At 49.0% G+C, this 17,538-nt stretch overlaps 1 protein-coding gene across 1 annotated transcript in view; it reads left to right on the forward strand.

Moving 5' to 3' along the window:
* The window catches only part of LOC144932251 (fibronectin-like), a 72,409-nt gene that overhangs the window by 10,595 nt on the left and 44,276 nt on the right, over positions 1-17,538 (forward strand). Inside the window, exons 9-23 of the mRNA XM_078856197.1 lie at positions 444-587; positions 2,587-2,708; positions 3,247-3,415; positions 3,834-3,923; positions 4,609-4,788; positions 7,342-7,641; positions 8,840-9,100; positions 9,686-9,772; positions 10,532-10,801; positions 11,417-11,608; positions 12,463-12,552; positions 12,666-12,836; positions 13,332-13,484; positions 14,589-14,680; positions 17,320-17,491. Coding sequence (XP_078712323.1) covers positions 444-587; positions 2,587-2,708; positions 3,247-3,415; positions 3,834-3,923; positions 4,609-4,788; positions 7,342-7,641; positions 8,840-9,100; positions 9,686-9,772; positions 10,532-10,801; positions 11,417-11,608; positions 12,463-12,552; positions 12,666-12,836; positions 13,332-13,484; positions 14,589-14,680; positions 17,320-17,491 — 2,493 coding nt within the window. The remainder of the gene's footprint in view (positions 1-443; positions 588-2,586; positions 2,709-3,246; positions 3,416-3,833; positions 3,924-4,608; positions 4,789-7,341; positions 7,642-8,839; positions 9,101-9,685; positions 9,773-10,531; positions 10,802-11,416; positions 11,609-12,462; positions 12,553-12,665; positions 12,837-13,331; positions 13,485-14,588; positions 14,681-17,319; positions 17,492-17,538) is intronic.

The following is a 17,538-nucleotide window of genomic DNA, read 5'->3' on the forward strand; positions in this document are numbered from 1 at the left end:
GTTTTGTGTTTTTGTGTCACGTACGCGGGGTGAGAGCCTGGGCGGGCTGAGCAGGATGTGCGTTTATCTCTAGACAAACAGCTCATAGTGTTGAGCCATGATAATTGTCCCAAAGTCAATGTCTCTTTTCATGCTAGATTGTATTGTGTTATTGATTTCTACCGTGTTCCAATAAGTAACGTTTATAGGTCAGGCACTTCTTCCAAAACACACAGTGGCACTCATTCATGTATTGCCAATAAAGTATATTCTGCTCACATTTGATAGAAAAATGTCCAGAACAGCTGCAGTTTGTTTTTTTTACAAAGTTTGATATTTTACCGCTGACAATTGGTGGAAATTGCTTTAATTCTGATTCATGCACACAGCAGTTGTTGTTTCGAGCACTCACTTTGCAAACTGGACGTATTTTTGAAATATGTACTTTACGTGTATGTGTGCAGACCAGTGCCAGGACTCGGACTCACGGGACTACCACCAGGTCGGGGAGAGCTGGGCTAAGGTTGTGGATGGGCTGGAGTTTCGCTGCCACTGCTATGGCAACGGCATCGGCGAGTGGAACTGTAAACGCACGACTCCTCCTGAGGGTGAGCATCATCCTGGCATGCCGTACGGATTCTATTTATATCATTGCGGATCGTGAGTTCCACACACCAATTATTCTCATCCCCGATGGCGTCGCATGCATGCACGAACGCACGGATCCGCTGGTTAGCCTGAAAGCTTGGAGGTGCACGTCCTATCAGCGAGCACCGAGTAAGGCCAGCACGGGTAGATGTTGCAGCAATGGGATCAGTGACACCCACGCCCGCCCGTCCACTTTTATCTCCTTAGTGCTGATTTAGAACTTGTACACAATAGATACTTATTTTCAGGTTGTGTTGGCTAAGGGGAAGCCCAAACCAGGTTCAATGCCAGTTGTCACTGGAAGTGTGCATGACCCGGGACCGAATCCAGTTTGCTGAAAATGTAGCTCAACACTCAAACGGTTACATTCAGATGCACTGCATGCACACAGCAGTCACAGGCATCGCCATTGTGGCTCTCACAGTCTTAATTAGCACGCACTCCTCAATTGTACTGCTAAGACCTCATGTTCCCTTTATAAACGATGCACGAGATCTCCTCAGTAGAACGGTGTGGGTGATTATGAACCTTACAGGTACGGAGCGTCGTTCACGACACCGCCCGCCATTTCACGATCGTGAATCCGACCTGCTCACAGCACTGGGCCAGAGTTTATTGGTAGCAGGAAGTGTCCCGTAAATAAGGACACTGTGTTGTACACACTGGAAATGTGGCAGTGCAAATCAACAGCACCTGTTTTGAGACCATGCTATAAATATCAGTGATTGTTATGCCAAAAAGGGATTAAAATCACAAGAGTAATGGTTTCCTCTCGCCTCAACATAACTCTATTTTGGCTTTGAAAACATTACTGTACTTTGTTTGAAAAAGTAAGCGCTGTTTAACTGCGCACGCAAATAGCGCACTTTTGTCGAGGGGCAGTGGAGCTTTGTGCTCATATTTATTTAATAATTACTTTTGAGAATGGGTGGTATTTGACAATGAAGTGTTCTCTGTGTATTAACCACCAATGTGTTTCATGTCGATGCTAGATGTAATTCCCGGGGGTGGCCACAAAGACAGAGCAGATGCAGGAGGGAGGAGACATTTTGGCAGCGCGATCTGTAGATGCGCCAGAAGGCAGTCCCGCGTTATGCTGCGATATTAACTCTCTGACTTGTGGCCTCGTTATGATGTGCACGCACGCACGTTAAACTGTCCGAGGTTCAGAGATGCTCAGCCTTTTGTGGAAAATGCCACTGCTGATGTCGCAACCTCGTTCACGCAAGGAGTAAGAGTTGTTTGTTTGGAAATGTGGAAGTGCATTTTTGGTAGAAAGCAGTAAACTCTTTGAGCAACGGGCCAATTGCCTCATTTTAATCAAGTCCATCGTCTCGTCAAGGGCAGTTTCGTAAATCTGCACACACTTTGCTTACAATGTGGCTTATAATGGCCAAAGTTAACAGATGAAAAATCAATCCAAAACACATTGCTTATATCAAGAGGCCAATGGAGGGGATTAAACCAGTGAACCCCAGAGTTGTAGGATAGCACGCCAAAAGTATAAATACCTCCGTTGTAAAATCGGTGAGAGAATGTTCTCGAGATAAAGCGCCTGCTTGCTCGTCTCCGCTGAGCGCAGCGTTGTATGTACGTTGATGTTGAAATTATTTCACACGGTACGTAGCCAACCGTGCTAATCAGGGGTGTGGGGGAAGGACAACAAACTCAACACAAAAGCAGTTCTAAAGAAGTTCGTAGCTTCCTAACATCGGAAAGAAGAGCGTTCCAGATGGCCGCAGAAGCGCATCTGAAAGAATGCAATGCAGTGACCGTCTTTGTTCAATGGCTTGCCAAAAGCCGATGTGAGGATGATCAGAGTTCGTGTGATGGTTTATTCTCCTTGACGAGATCAGCAAGGTATTGTGGTTCATCTGTGGCAACCATTTTGTGCGTGGAGACGCTGAGATTCCGTGCGCCTGGTTTGTGCATAACACACTCCACCTTCTCCATGCGCAGACCCGGTGCAGCCGGTGCAGGTGATGATCAGCGAGAGTCCCACCAACCGGTACTCGCACCCCGTGCGCTGGATCAACCCCAGAAGCAGCGCGGCCATCGGCTACAACCTCAAGTGGAGGGCTGTGAGTGTCAAGGACCAACGCATGGCCTTCTCCATGTAAACTTTACAAAACGTTGCCCGTCATTTTTTTCATAAGGAACGACTCGATCCTATTTGTGAAAGTTCAGAGTTCCCTCCCACTGAACACCACTCCCTCTCATTGTCCACACATCGATACTTGTATCCAGTGTCATCCTCATAACTGAGGGTTGATGCGCATCACGAACGTTTTTGATCTTTTGCATTCTTTAGCGTCTGTATCGCCTAACAGCAAAAAACCAGCACCTCCAACAGTGAAACCCATGCTTAGTTGGGGCCAAGACTCTCACCATAAACATTTGCAGAGCTTGGTCATTGATAATAGATCTGTGCAGACATGGCCACATCCACGTGTCATCATTTCAGCCAATTACAGAGCGAGATATGTCTGGACTTACTCAGCAGAGTGTTCTGAAGTTGTTATTAAAAGACTGGTGCCATAAATCACTTTTGCACACATACAAGTCACGAGCGATGCGTTGCGAACGCTCGGCTGTGTTTGCCCGTGCGTCGTTCTGCAGAAGGACGGCGAGGCGCGCTGGCGGGAGGTGGACCTGGGGGTGGAGGAGGATGGTTATGTGGTGACGGGACTCGACCCGGGCATCACATACGAGGGACAGCTGTTCACCCTCCGGCCCGACGGGCACCGCAACGTCACGCGCTTCCAGTTCAGCACATCGGCCACACCACGTGCGTACCCTGGGGGCTCCGCGCCTCCCTGGCCATGGTGCGGCCATAACACTAATTGTCGTCATGATGATGATGATTTCTTGTACCTGTCCATACCTGTCCAGGGTATTACACGAGATGGTCAGATGAGTCATGATTCATTATTGAAGGAGAAAGCAGATCTACATGAGAGAATGAGGCGAAACGATCCGTAAAATAAGGAAAATACTTACTTGCCGCACAGCTATCTACTGACAAATTTGTGGTCTTTGAAGTTGGGTTTAACATGATAATTCGCCATCCTCTATTAGTTCCACCTCCAGTGCCATGTAATATAAATGCTCTGCCAGGTCAAGAATGTCATGGTACTTTAGCAGTAGTTTATGTTTCTATGGTACTTGTTTACATGCTACTTCCATGTAATCTATTTAATATACAGCTCCAGAGCCGCCTGAGGGACTGAAGGTTGTGGACCTGACTGAGTCTTCCATCACGATTGGGTGGGACAGGACGGACGAGCAACTTACAGGTGCCCTGTCAACTTCCAAACGTTCCACCACATGCATGCACCATGGTCACATGGCGTGCACACACACCGAGTTTGAGAGGCCTGTCGTCAAGTACAAATACAGTCCAAATCGCCTTCCCATTGCGGATAAACACAGCTATCTTAAGACACTGCATGACAGAGCGATTATCAATGGGTGAGTGGTGGTGAAGTTGGAGGTGAGTGATCACGAGAGAGGAACAAACACTTGTCACGTGAGGATTTAGAGCCGTGAGTTTACGCGCAGTGTGGTCACAAACACGGGCAGTCGTGTATTGCGGTTGGCATGGGCCCTGGTGCAAGCAATGAAATGCGGGGACCCCAGGGCCAGGATTTGTCCCCGTCTTCAACATGTGAGCTTGGGTGCAGTTGGACTGCCTGCACACTCAGTAGCTGCAACAATACAACGCAACAGGTTGGTTTTAAATAAAATTGGTTGAGCACAGGCGCAAAGGCCGATAGAGCAAATTGTCAGGCAACACCGAGCCACGTGGTTTAGACAAGAAAGCCATATGTGGATGGCATGACAAGATTCTGAGGTCTGGACTCGAACAGTGGAATTAGGAGTATATATATATGTAGATGGTTTACATTGCACATGCCACTGATTCATGTATCTCCTGCCCGTGTCCGTGGTAATGGCGGTGGTGGTGACTGGCTGGTGCAGCGTACCGCGTTGTGCTGCTGCCCGGCATGGGACGGGCACCCAAGGAGATGATGCTGCACCCGGGCGCGACGTCCGTGATACTGCTGGAGCTCGTGTCAGCCGAAGCCTACACCGTGAGGCTGTACGCCGTGAGTGGCGACGCGCAGAGCCGGCCCAGCAGCCTGCAGGCCTCGACCCACGGTGACTCACGCTCACAGCGAAGCACGCGGCTACCATTTGTGTCAGTAGCCTTCACGATGAACACTTTGTTTCAACAGGGGAAAAGCCCAGTGAGACTAAAAGTAACTTTTCCATTGAGATATGGGCCACAATATGGATACAGCATTGATAACAAAAATAAACAATGATGAAAAAAAGTAATACATTATAGGGCCAGGATTTTAACAACAATGTCCAATGTCAGAAACTTACAAAATGTCATTGATGACAATGGGTGGATGTTACGATGTATATGATGTTAGCGAACAATTCTTTTGTGATGTACATAATGTAAAATATGACTTCCTCTGCAGCTTTAGACGACTTTTCCCAGGCAGATTATTCAGCAGACACCACGGCGTGACATACAAATAGGAAATACCTGACGTATGAGTAAGAAATATAAGCAATCTATAACGACTGCTTGCAGTTGAACATTTTTGTCAACCTGGTGCAACACCTCTTGCAAGGTGAACCAGCTAATGACTCGCAGCTCGATTCCTCAAGCTGCCTGGTACAAACTAGATTCAAAGCTTTCGTGACTGCAGGAATTACTCTTTGGTTATTTCGGTAAAGTCACGTACATTTTTCATTTAATTAATTAAAGTCTCCCCTGTGCAAAAAAACAACATGCCAAGCATTGCCATATCATTTACTAAAATAAGCTGTCGTGTAGCAATTTCAATATATAAAATCACAAAATTGGAAACGATCTCCTACTTAGGTGCTTACTAAGATTACTTTGCAAACACGCACACATGAGCTGTATGTGTAACTGTATATGCGTGCATGCTAATGTAAGCACGTGTCCTGTGGCAGAAATTTGAGCGAATCTTGAAAAGGCATCTTATGGCTTGAGTCCTCACCATAAACTCTACCAGATATGTGTGGTTTTAAAGAGAAACTGTACCGTTTCAAAATAAGTGGTCGCCCAAAGTGGTACGGAGTCCGATTCCCAACCACTGATTGAGAGGGCATGGATCATTAAGATGCCACGTGCGCTTCTAATTAATGCCAGTGCGCAGATCAGATGTACATTAAGCTGCGCACAAGCAAACTGCTGCACACAGAGGTTTTAATAGACATCTCTGACCAAAATTTAATAGCGTGGTATTTTTCTTGTAGACTTTGTGACCTTGAATATTTACGTCAAACAGTCTGCTGCTGGCCCAGTGTGAAGTCTTAATTGTGCACGGCTTTGAGACTCGTGACCCAGAGTCCTTCCTGCGTGAAATGAATCGATAAATCTAGTGCGTTCGTTACACACAGTTGTGAGGTTTTTGTCTGGATCCACAATTCCACGGAAAACTTCGAGCCGACTTTAAAACAAGCATGAAAATCGTGAGAACAAAACTTATGGAATACATATTTGTGAAACGACTCCAGCCGATGCACGCTTGCGACGGGCGTAATGCTACGCGCATGTTTATACAAAACATTGGCCTTTACAGCGGTGCTGACGCCACGCATATGCGCACATGTGAAACAACAAAACGTACATTTGACATCGCGGGGTTGGTGTAACGTACACGCAGCCGACTCCGGGACCAGGTCACGTCCTCAGGCGTTGGTGTGCGTTAACCGCAGCACGGGTCATAGAATGTAGCACGATTGCTGTGATTTAACGGAGTAACTCCACGGGACGTCGCGCTGCACAGGTCACTGCTCCGCTAGAAATTGACCATGTGTGTCAGCTTCAAGTGGTCATGAGCGACCATCGTCAGTGATGCTGGCACATGACGCAGTGTGCAGCGTGTGCGCCGCGTGTGTGGTACGCTGTCAACTGTAGAGTATTTGCGTGTCATTTGTTTTATGTATTTTTTTCTGGTGAGGAACGGCACGATTTCATCCGTAATATTTATAATAGTGCCATTGCTCAAACGATCCTCTGTTTGCTATGCAGTTAAGCAATTTTGGTGTATAAACATTACTCATTTCACTCTTAGATAATAGAGAGTTATTGTCTCCATGCGTAAATGAGTATTGTATGGTGATTGTCTGTGCTATCTATGGACATTACACATTATTGTGGCAGGGGCCAGACTCCACTTAAAATAAGCACCATTAATTCCCGCAAAGTGGTACTGATTTTATTGAACTGAAGAGCTGATGGGCCAAGTCGACCTCCCTTATTACATTTGAGTGCTCTGACCAGAGATTCACCCAGGGGAGCAAAATATGCTATTTCCCAGGTCCTCTGCAATTTGCAGATTACTGCTGCTTGTCATGGACAATTTTAGAGATTTTCTAAATTCCAAAAAGAAACCTAATTATTTATGCACGTTTACATTTTAGATTCATTTCATTTTCTACAATTAACTTAATTTACATGCAATACATTTTGATTCAAAATTTTTTTTCCCCCTTCTGAAATGATCTCAACGAAGTTCCGCCACTGGCTCTGACCGCAGTGTTACATACGTACATTGAACTTCTTTCGCACCGTACATAGCCAACCGAACTAACCAGAGGTGTTACCTTGCTAAGCAGCGCTGGAAAACACTCCGGTAAAGTGAGACGGCTCCGCGCATGCAGGACGTCTTACGGCACCGCGCGAGCTGCGCGTGGCGGACGTGGAGGAGACGGCGCTCAGGGCTGAGTGGCTGCCCCCGCCTGGAGGCCCCATCTCAGGGTACCGCGTACGCTGCCTCCCGGCGGTGGGAGGCGAGGAGGATGAGGGCGGCGCCGCCAGGCACCGGGAGGAGGATGAGCTGCCCGCGGGCACCAGCAGCCACCGGATCGAGGGCCTGCAGCCAGGGCAGCGCTACATCATCACGGTGACGGCCGTGCGGGGCCGGGAGCATGGGCCACCGGCCTCCCTCTCCATCGACACGTGTGAGTCTCTGCAAACTCCTGTTATCCGGGATTGGTCTCAGACCCAAATACTTTTATCCACAGATGCAGGGTATTTTTTTTATTGAAATTAACTTTACTACCCAGCTTCGCCCGAGACTTGGATTTTTGTCTTGGATTAATTCACGGCCTACGCGGAGGGTGGGGGGGGTGCGTGACGTCAGCAGGCACACTGCGTGACGTCAGCAGACACACTGCGTGACGCTGCCGCATGCGGGTGACATCACAGATGTGACGTCACCGCTCACTTGCCATGCAACATATATCCATTGTTGCGCCCCCCCCCCCATATGTTGGGAAGCATGCTAAACATTTCGAACAGACACACATATTCACAAATTTCCCTTTTATATATATAGATGTACTGGGCGTGTTGGTGAATGTGTAGTAACATCGGGGATGTTACTGTGTGGTGCTGGCCCGGGAGGGATGTGGCGTGCGATGTACTTACGTCGCGGACAGCACTGTGCGATGCACCGTCATCGCGTATACCCCGTAGATGGGTATCGTACCAGCCCTAACGGGGCTTGGTGAGCGCTGGGATAGCGTTAGCACCGCACATAGCGTGTAGTGTGGGCTCCCACAAGGGGGAGCGGGAGAATGTCAGCCCAGGGACAGGGTTGCCCCGGGCCATGGCACTCAGGTTGACCCCGTAGGCACGTGATCCGGATTGTCCACAGAGAGGGCCCCAGGTGGGGGGGGGGGGCTCGGGGGTGATCACGTGTCCAGGGAGAGCTCTCGAGAGGGAGCTAGAACGCTCTCGAAGGTGGGCGGGGCCGAGGGTGGAGCCGGCCCCGACCCAGGAGGATATAAGGTGGGTCCCTGAGAGGGACCGGGGTCGCTTCGTTCTACAAGTTGAAGCTCCACGTCCTACGTCTGAAGAGGCATCAACACGTGGCCGGAGACCCTAGTGAGGGTCCGACCCTTCGTAGCTATAACTCCTATGTATAGTGTAGTTAGCTGGGTGGTCACCACCCAGGCTGTATCTGGTAAAGGGGCAGTTACCTCTTGTATATACGTGTTACAATAAATGTGTTGCCTCTGAAGAATAACGTCTGCGACTCAGTTAGACTCACTACATATGGAATAAAGTAGCTGAGTGGTAGGGTTGCTGGGCAATAAGGTGCCTGTCGGAGATAGTACAGCAATTACATTTCTGACCTTTCTGTATGTTCCGCAGTGGAACCATTCGTGACGCCGGATTTCAAGGTGGACGTGACGGAGACGACCATTACTATCTCATGGGCGAGCGTGCCTGGCCTCGTGGTCAGGGTGCTACTGGTGCTCAGTGAGGGGGGTGTTGACCCTCGCGAGCTGAGCGCCGATTCGGGGGAGCTGTTGCTGCCGGACCTGACTCCCAGCGCGGAGTACACACTCACCATCATCATCCTGCTCCACGGCGTCCAGCGGGGACCCCCCATCGTTAAACTCGTCACCACCTGTATGGCCGGTTCTAGTTACACTGCAGTTCTACTGATACTCGCCGCCGCCATCGTTGCGTGCTTATCATGCAGATTCGTTTCATTGTTACAGTGTTATTTGTTTATTCACATGGAAAAAACTCCACTTGGCCAAGTCTCTTCAGACTCTTTTTCACGAGTCTGGAGAGATAATTGACCCAGTTAATTTTTTTTTATTTAGCAGTAGATTGGCTACAAATATGTAGTGGTCTTATTTGATGCGTGCCTGCACACTGTTTGCAAAACCCCACACGTGTTACTCCACTACACATATGCAATGAGTACTGGGTGGGGCGGGGGAAGCCTTATATCCACAATGGGCTAACATTAAACATTATATACAGCTAGCTTAGAAAATAATGTAGCGAAAGTGGATTTGATTTGGATTTCTTCCACAACATCATCACCACGTCGATTAATCTCTGTATTCCAACACCCGGCGAGAAATCCCACACTCCGCATTTGAGCGCTCACTCAGCGCTCTTAGATTTGTTCACAAAAACCTCCTCCCCGATCTCTGAGCCCGGCGTGAGCAGCACCACTCTCTCCTCTTGTGTCGGCGGCAGTGGTGCCGCCTCCGCGGGGTCTCGAGGTGGAGCCGCGTGGAGACACGGGCGAACTGCGCATCTCCTGGATCGCCCCTGAAATGCCAGGTCACTCCGCCGCACCTCGTTTCCAAACCTCCGTGCCTCTCAGAGTGTTGGCGAAATTGTTTCAAAAATAGAGACACTAATGCACACAACTGTTACAATAATAACAACAGAGCTCTTTGGGATGTTTGGCCAATTCCTTATTGAGTGTTTTGTATATAGATGGAATTCACGGTACTCAGAGATCCTATTCATGCAGAAGAGTCGCACGGATTGCTGTATCTCCATTTTCTTAACACAATAGCTTGGGAGTCTCATGCACGTGATAATCCCTACTCTATCTGTGAACCCTGCCTGTTATAGGTTGGATCCTGGACATTAATCACATGCGGTGTTAGGGTGTATGTAATATGGAATGTCACTTGCTACTTTACCACTACAATGATGCCAACTCTATACGTGTGCATCAGGACTACAGACGAAACCACTAACTTTGTGTGTGTGTGCTCGTATGTGTGGAGCGGTAGTATAGTGGTCATCGCATTATGCTACCAACCCGGCATCCCAAGTTTGATTCCCACTCATGGCCAACAACAGTGACCATTATCTTAACCGGTCCTGGGCCTCCCCTAGGTCGACTCAGCCTCAAATGAGTACCTGGTGCGGTATGTAAACATCACCAATAGGGAGACAAAGGCATCCCGGCGTGGCCACCAACCCCTTTGTGTGCCATGGCGACCTCCATAAGTATTCGCTAACAGCGCTTGCCCCAACAGTCTGTGAAGGCTATACGGGGGATCTTTGTCTTTGTTTTAACCGTAGAAGAGCCTGGCTTCTGGGTGACCTGCGTCCCCGTGGAGCCGGAGCCCCGGCTAAGCCCGGAGCAGCAGGAGGAGGCGACGATCGTGATCCGGCGCGACGCTCCGATGGAGGTGGCTGGTGGCCGTGGTGGCGGCATGGAGGTGGTGGTGGCGCCGGGACAGAGCAAGGCATCGTGCTCTGGCCTGCAGCCCGGCGTGCCTCACCGCGTTTCGGTGTCCACAGTGCACGGGCGACATCGCAGTGACCCCGTCTCCACCGTCGCCACGCCCGGTGCGAGGGGAGCAGGGCCAGGGTCCGGCACATGCACAGCACCGAGGAGGAGTGCGGACTTTGCCAAACACTTAAATCACACACGGGTTAGAGAACATACGTTAGGAAGCAGCATAGCAAGTAGGATTATAACCTATCTGCAGTCTAAAATTTGCCCCATCATGTCTGCTTTGTTAACGGTATTGCACAGTTGGTAGAGCATCAGGGATGGAAATTATGGGATCCCTTCAAAATTGGTTCATTTAGCATTGTTGGGTGAAAAAATTGCAGTAGTTGAGCTGTGTGGAAAGACGGATCTTACAGCACAAGCTCAGCACGTCCAACGGAAACAAGCACTGCCCAATGTTTGCTTGAGCAGGGGAACGTGGTTGACAGTTTATTTTCACATTTTGAGTAAAGGCAGCTGGTGGATTATACTCTAATTTATATAGTCTGTACATTATCCAACCGAATGTGGTATAATGAAACACAGCTTTGTGTGCGTGAGTCGAGCAGCTATTCGAGAGTATTGATTTGTTGTGCCGTGGGTAACATGAGTGAACAAGCGTCGTTGCTGCTGCAGCCGCGCCACGAGTGTGATGCTAAATCACCTCCTGTTGTCACCGCCTGCGGCAGTCGTTCCTCCGCCTACCGGCCTGCGCTTTGGGCCCGTGGGGCCCGACACGATGCGTGTCTCCTGGCTGGCGCCCGCGCTGCCGCAACCGCCCTCCTTCTACCGCGTCGTGTCGGCCCAGGTGGATGGGTGGGAGCAACCCGAGGAGACGCGTGTGCTCGGGCAAGGGAGCGGGACTGAAACGACTCTCACAGGCAGGGGACGGCACCGCCGACACGCGCGCCGGGATGCAGGGATTGATTATTCCTGGGATTCTGGGATCTTGTTTTTCACAGGGATACATGGGTCCAATGTCGCAATGTATTCGCCTCACGTAGCAGCGATTGCGTATCGGTGGCGTAGCCGTCAAGTGTGCAGGTGGTGCAACTGCACCGGGGACCACGCACGGGCTAGAAAGAGGGAGCGCAGTTGGACAGTGGACCTCATTTAATTCCTTACACCAGGGCCCAAGCCAGCCACGCTCCACTACTGCCATTAGTTGTGTTGTAATAATTATAATAATGTATTTGATTACGCTGGAGAGCCCCACTGGGTCTCGAGACCCTTTTTCATCGTAACATATGGTCCAGTTTGTTAAACGTATTCATGCAAGTGGAAAGCGGAGTGCCTCTTGGAATAAACAGCGCACATACAGGGGGGGTTTACTCAAGCTCTGCACAGCCACCCCATCATCCCTATGCATGAACACACGTAAAATCCCTTCCTATCGGCACATAGATTGTTGAGGCAAGTGCCGTTAATGAAATCTTATGAAGACCAGAACCGACACACGAGGGCGAAGTGTGGCCAGGACGGCGCCTGCCCATCTTTGTCTCCCCAGTGCTGACGTTGACACACTGCACCAGCTACTTATTTAAGGCTAAATCGATCTCAGGGAGGTCCAGAATTGGTTCAGATATGTTCGCTGAGAGGGCAGGAATCGACCTCGGGTTGCTAAATAAGTCCGCTACCGCCCCTCACACGCGGGCAGATGCACAAATCTGACATGTCGGTGAGACGCAGGAAACACAGCTTCTGTGCTTCTCGCGCGCGTGCACGTGGTATTTAGAGCTGTGGCCGGGGACGGAGTACGAGGTGGCCGTCCACACCATCGTGGGAGAGCATGAGAGCGTCGCCCTCATGGGGACGCACAGGACTGGTGAGAAGCGCCCTGGCGCCACCTTGCGACCCCTACCCCCCGCCCACATCGTTGAGTCCCCTTGTTTGCGCGGTCAGTGGCGGCGGTGACCATTGTAGCATTGTCCCCCTCAGCCCCGGACCCCCCGCGCGAGCTGCAGATCGTGACGGTGAGCGACTCGTCGCTGAACCTGCAATGGCTGCCTCCAGCCGAGGCGGCGGTGTCCGGATACCGCGTGCGCTGCGCCACTGAGGAGGACCCGAGTCGTACGGCGATCTGGGATGGCTCCACGGAGGACCTCGATGGTGCGATCCCTCCCTCCCTCTCTCTTTCTCCGCTAGAGCTGTGTTAGTGGCCAGCGCAGAGCTGGACAATGAATTAAAGCAATGCTGGTGATAGAGTCGATCCCTGACTGAGATTAGAACTTGCAAGCCGTATGGTGGTTGAGTGCAGTGCCACGTTGGCCAGACTGGTGATGGTGTCAAACCAGAAACTAAGCAGCTGTGTTACCAGTTGTATGCAAGCAGAAAATACAAATATCCTGAGCAGATTCATCACTAACACCGAAACAGTTCTATAGAGTAGTTAGAGAGAGAGAAAGCAAGAGAGCAGAATAATTGATTGATTCAGAGTAGAAATTTGCACTTTGTGATCTATTCAAAACTTGAAAGTTGACATTAACATTTTAAATTGGCTTTGAGTATGATCACGACAAGATTATTGATATTCAGTGAAAACGGTTGGAATGTCAACTTCAGAGCCGTTGGTTACTGTGCGATTGTCGGTTGATGACTCGGCAGATCGCCGGGAAGCAAGCCGGGAGGAAGTTCTCCCCCGGGATCAGACGTCGCTTATGCTGGAGGAGCTCGCGCCGGGCCGGAGCTACATCATCAGCGTTCACGCTGTGCACGGGGCCGAGGAGAGCAGCGCGCTCACGGGACGCGCAAGCACGCGTAAGAGCGTTCCGTGTGAGCACGCGTAAACAGCGTACTGCGTGAGCATGCATAAAGCGCGTACCGCGTGAGCATGCGTAAACAGCGTACCGCGTGAGCATGCGTAAAGCGCGTACCGCGTGAGCATGCGTAAAAAGCGTACCACGTGTGCATGTGTAAAGCGCGTACCGCGTGTGCATGCGTAAATAGCGTATCACGTGAGCATGCGTAAAGAGCGTACCACGTGCCCGTGGCACATCCGTGCGTGCCTTCACGACGCGTGGTCCTCATGTCAATCCACTGCTGGGTGAGGGCCTCCCCACGCCGTGTGAGCTGTGGGGGGGGGGCAGCGTGGACGTTGGAATGAAATAGTACGGTACAACGATGGGATTTTATGCGCTGCCGTCTGCTGGCCGCAACGTGCCACGGGTGTGAGCTCGCATCTTTGAGTTTTTTTCTCATTAAAGATCGTTATGTATTAGTCGGGTACATCCACTTGCGGAGTTGGAGCTACGAATTTAGCTCGCTTGCAAATGCTATGTCGGTTGTTGCATCACACAAGTGTGAGAGATGGCAACGTCATCAGTAGACCATCGTCCAGCAGTGATGATTGTGTATTACTTTAAAATATTAATCGATATTTGTTTTCACACGGTAATACAGTTTAACTATATTGCATGCAGTAATAGGGTAGGTATAACAAACAGTCTTTAATTGGAATTGGAATTAAGTATGTCAATGATTATATTTCAGTAAGGATTGTAAACACATTTTTTAAATATATATTTTTTATTTAAAGTCATATTTTAGTTGCTGGCTAATAGTAACGTGTTTTGGCTTACAGCCCTTCCTCGGCTATTATTGATAACTCATTGGAGAAATAAGTCTATGTTACAATGGAGACCAAGGATAAATAACAGGCTGAAAAGTAATTCGTAGGATACATATCTGTGCAATCCAATAATAATAATAAAACGACCATAATAAGAATGCAACACAGCAGTCACGTATTGTGCAAACGCTATTGGCATACGGCACCTCTATTTGAATGTAAATTTTTGAAAAGAAAAGTACAATGGGAATATATTAACCCTGTGGAACATTGTGCATTGTGTGCCTGTGCAGTACGTCCGCTGAACGAAGATTTGTTCAAGTTTGAGATGAAGGACACGATGATTGTAATCTCCTGGCCCCCAATTCAAGGTCTCAAGATCAAGGTATTGGTTGAGTTCCTCATGATTCTCGCTAGCAGAAGTCGGCATACATGCCTGAGGTTTTTTTTTCTGTTCCCTGTGGCCAAGAATGGCAAGTTAAATTCACACCATATGCAGTGCACTTTTTTTCTGATTTGTTTTTTTTTGTTTATGACCGCTTCCCGTGATATTAATACGACTCACATATTGACCGTTTTAGACCTTTGTTTTCGTAGCATGGGATGTGCCTCTCAATTGCGTACAAAGAACAGAAAAATCCAAACCACAACTGCATCTCCACACCGAATGAACGCTCATCTCCACTTGAAGTCCTGAACCGGTGGTGGAAAATTCACATTGCCATGGGAGTGACAGGCCACTCTAGAGGAGACACACTGTTTACTTCTCACACTGTTACTTACCCCTGGGGGGATAGTTGGCTGAAGTGATTCCCTGTTGGGATCTTTACTCTTATAGTGAATCCATCTGCCACAGTACCACCTGGCCAGATTAAACAACGTCACAACACGGCATGCCTTGCGTGGCGGGTGGACCAATAGGGAAGCTAGTGCCGTCCGTCAGAGCTGGCGACGGTTACAATTGGAATTGTGTTATTCGTCATGAATTGCAAACAATGCAAGTGCAATTTTAACGTCACCTCACATTTCTGCTGTAATTGTAATTATAATTGCTCACAGCTCTGTGCTACTTGGCACTAATTGTAAGTCAGTGCTCTGTGTGCTGCCCTTGGTGCGAGGATCCCACCGTTGCATGCAGAGTTCCACCTGCGTTTGTGTTCCCGGAATCGTCCTACTCAATAGTAGCCATCCTGAGAAAACTTCAAGTCTTGCCAGAGCATTCAAAGTGCCATTGTCTTTGAGTTGTTTAATAATTACGCTGCTCGAGACAATGTTTTTACACGTTGTCCTTCCCTCTTCCGGGATTGATGAGATATTATTATTGTATGTATGTTTCCCTTTTTTCACATGGTACGTAGCCAACCGTGCTAATCGGAGGTGCGGGGGAAGGACAACACACTTAACACAAAAGCAGTTCTCAAGAAATTAGTTTTCTGCGCATGATACAGCTCGGGTTTTGTTTTGTACCTTTTTTTTAAGAGGCTTCAGCGCTAGTGGCGACGCCGCGGGTTAAAAGGCAGCAAGCAAGCTCACCACACTCCCCTCTCTCGCTGCACTTTGCTGCCGTGCAAGTGCGTAGCGGCGCTGTCCACTTGGACGTTGGGGATCGCGAAGGCTTGGGAGAGCGGGGGGCGTCTGCCGAGCGCCGCCGCACATGGTGCTCGTTTTGAGATTTAGACGGGAAGAGGCGTATTTGTCACTGCCAGCGTTGCAATGCATTTCATATTTCCAGCGCTGGTGTTTTCCTTGGCGTGAGGTTTCACGGGGAAAAAGAGAAGGCCGCGTGGCGTTGTGATTTCGCATTGAAAATGCAATTCGTCGTGTGCATGCGGTTTTGATTTTATTCTGCTGCTGTGGAAATGTCTTGCCCCTCATCTCTGACTTCTTGGGTGTATATTATAGCAATGTCGTTGTTTTGTCTTTACAAGCAGTGGCCAGAGTGGATTCGTTAATAAACTCAGGCACTAATTATAACCCGAACACACGTACAGTATAGTTTCTATAAAACTGTCCCGTTTATTGTTTTCAGTTTGGCAGCGTTTATGGTGGATTATCTATCACTATGAATTTACAGAGGACATTACATTATTATTGCATTGGAGCTCATCACTGTATATTTGCATACACCACAAAATGTTAAGAAATGCAACCTCACTGTAGCCAGATAGTTTAAAAGCCGTAGGGGCAATGATGTTGGGTTGGTCGCCTTTAAACATTCCATGCTGATAATCTCTGAGGTTCAACAACTTTTAAAACGCTGATGTGACATTGAAATATAATTGAATCTCCGTGTCGCCAGTCTAATACTAAACAATTTTTTAAATGTATTTTACCAGATAAGGACCACTGAGTTATATAGCTCCTTTTCAATAGTAACCTGGCCACACGATAGGTCAACGAAGGGGCTTATCACGTGAACATTTATGGCAGCCAAATACTCTTAGCGCATACTCTTTGGTTCTTTCGGTAAAGTCACGTAGGTATAAAATAAAATAAATTAAATGACGACGTTTCGATTGCAACACAAGCGATCATCATCGTGATTTAATTTATTTTATTTTATACCTACGTGACTATACCAAAAGAACCAAAGAGTATGGATCCCTGCAGTCACGAAAACTTCAAATCTACTCTTAGCGCATGTTTCTAAATGTGGGGGGGGGGGGGGGGGACAGAGAACCCGGAGAAAAATCCACGCGACCACGGGGAGAGAGACATGCAAACTCCAAACACACAGGCATCGTCAGGGTCGGACTCGAACCCACGACCACCCGCATACCAGGCGAGGCAGTTAACATCTTGCCACCACGGCAATCAACAGGTTAACATTTAATCTTCGTTAACTGCTGGGCTTACACGAGGTGGCTTTTCCTCACTGTGGCTTGGCTTTGTATGTTAACATTATTTTGCACTGTACATACCCAACCGTGCTAATGAGAGGTGTGGGGAAAGGACAGCAAACTAAACACCAGAAGCATTTGGTGCAATGAGCTCGTGTTCGTGACTAAGCGACGTCCCCTGCAGGTGATGTTTGTGGCAAGAAACGGACGTGGAGACCCCCGTTACGTGAGCTCCGACTCCGGGTTGATGCTCCTGCCGGACCTGTCGCCCCGCGCGGAGTACACGCTCACCATCATCATCCTACTCCACGGCACCCAGCGGGGACCCCCCATCGTTAAGCACGTCACCACCGCTGGTACGATGGTTCATTTCTGCTGCCTTGGAGATGGCGGGTCTCGAAGC

Source organism: Lampetra fluviatilis, chromosome 1 (assembly GCF_964198595.1).
Source record: "Lampetra fluviatilis chromosome 1, kcLamFluv1.1, whole genome shotgun sequence".
Lineage (NCBI taxonomy): Eukaryota > Metazoa > Chordata > Hyperoartia > Petromyzontiformes > Petromyzontidae > Lampetra > Lampetra fluviatilis.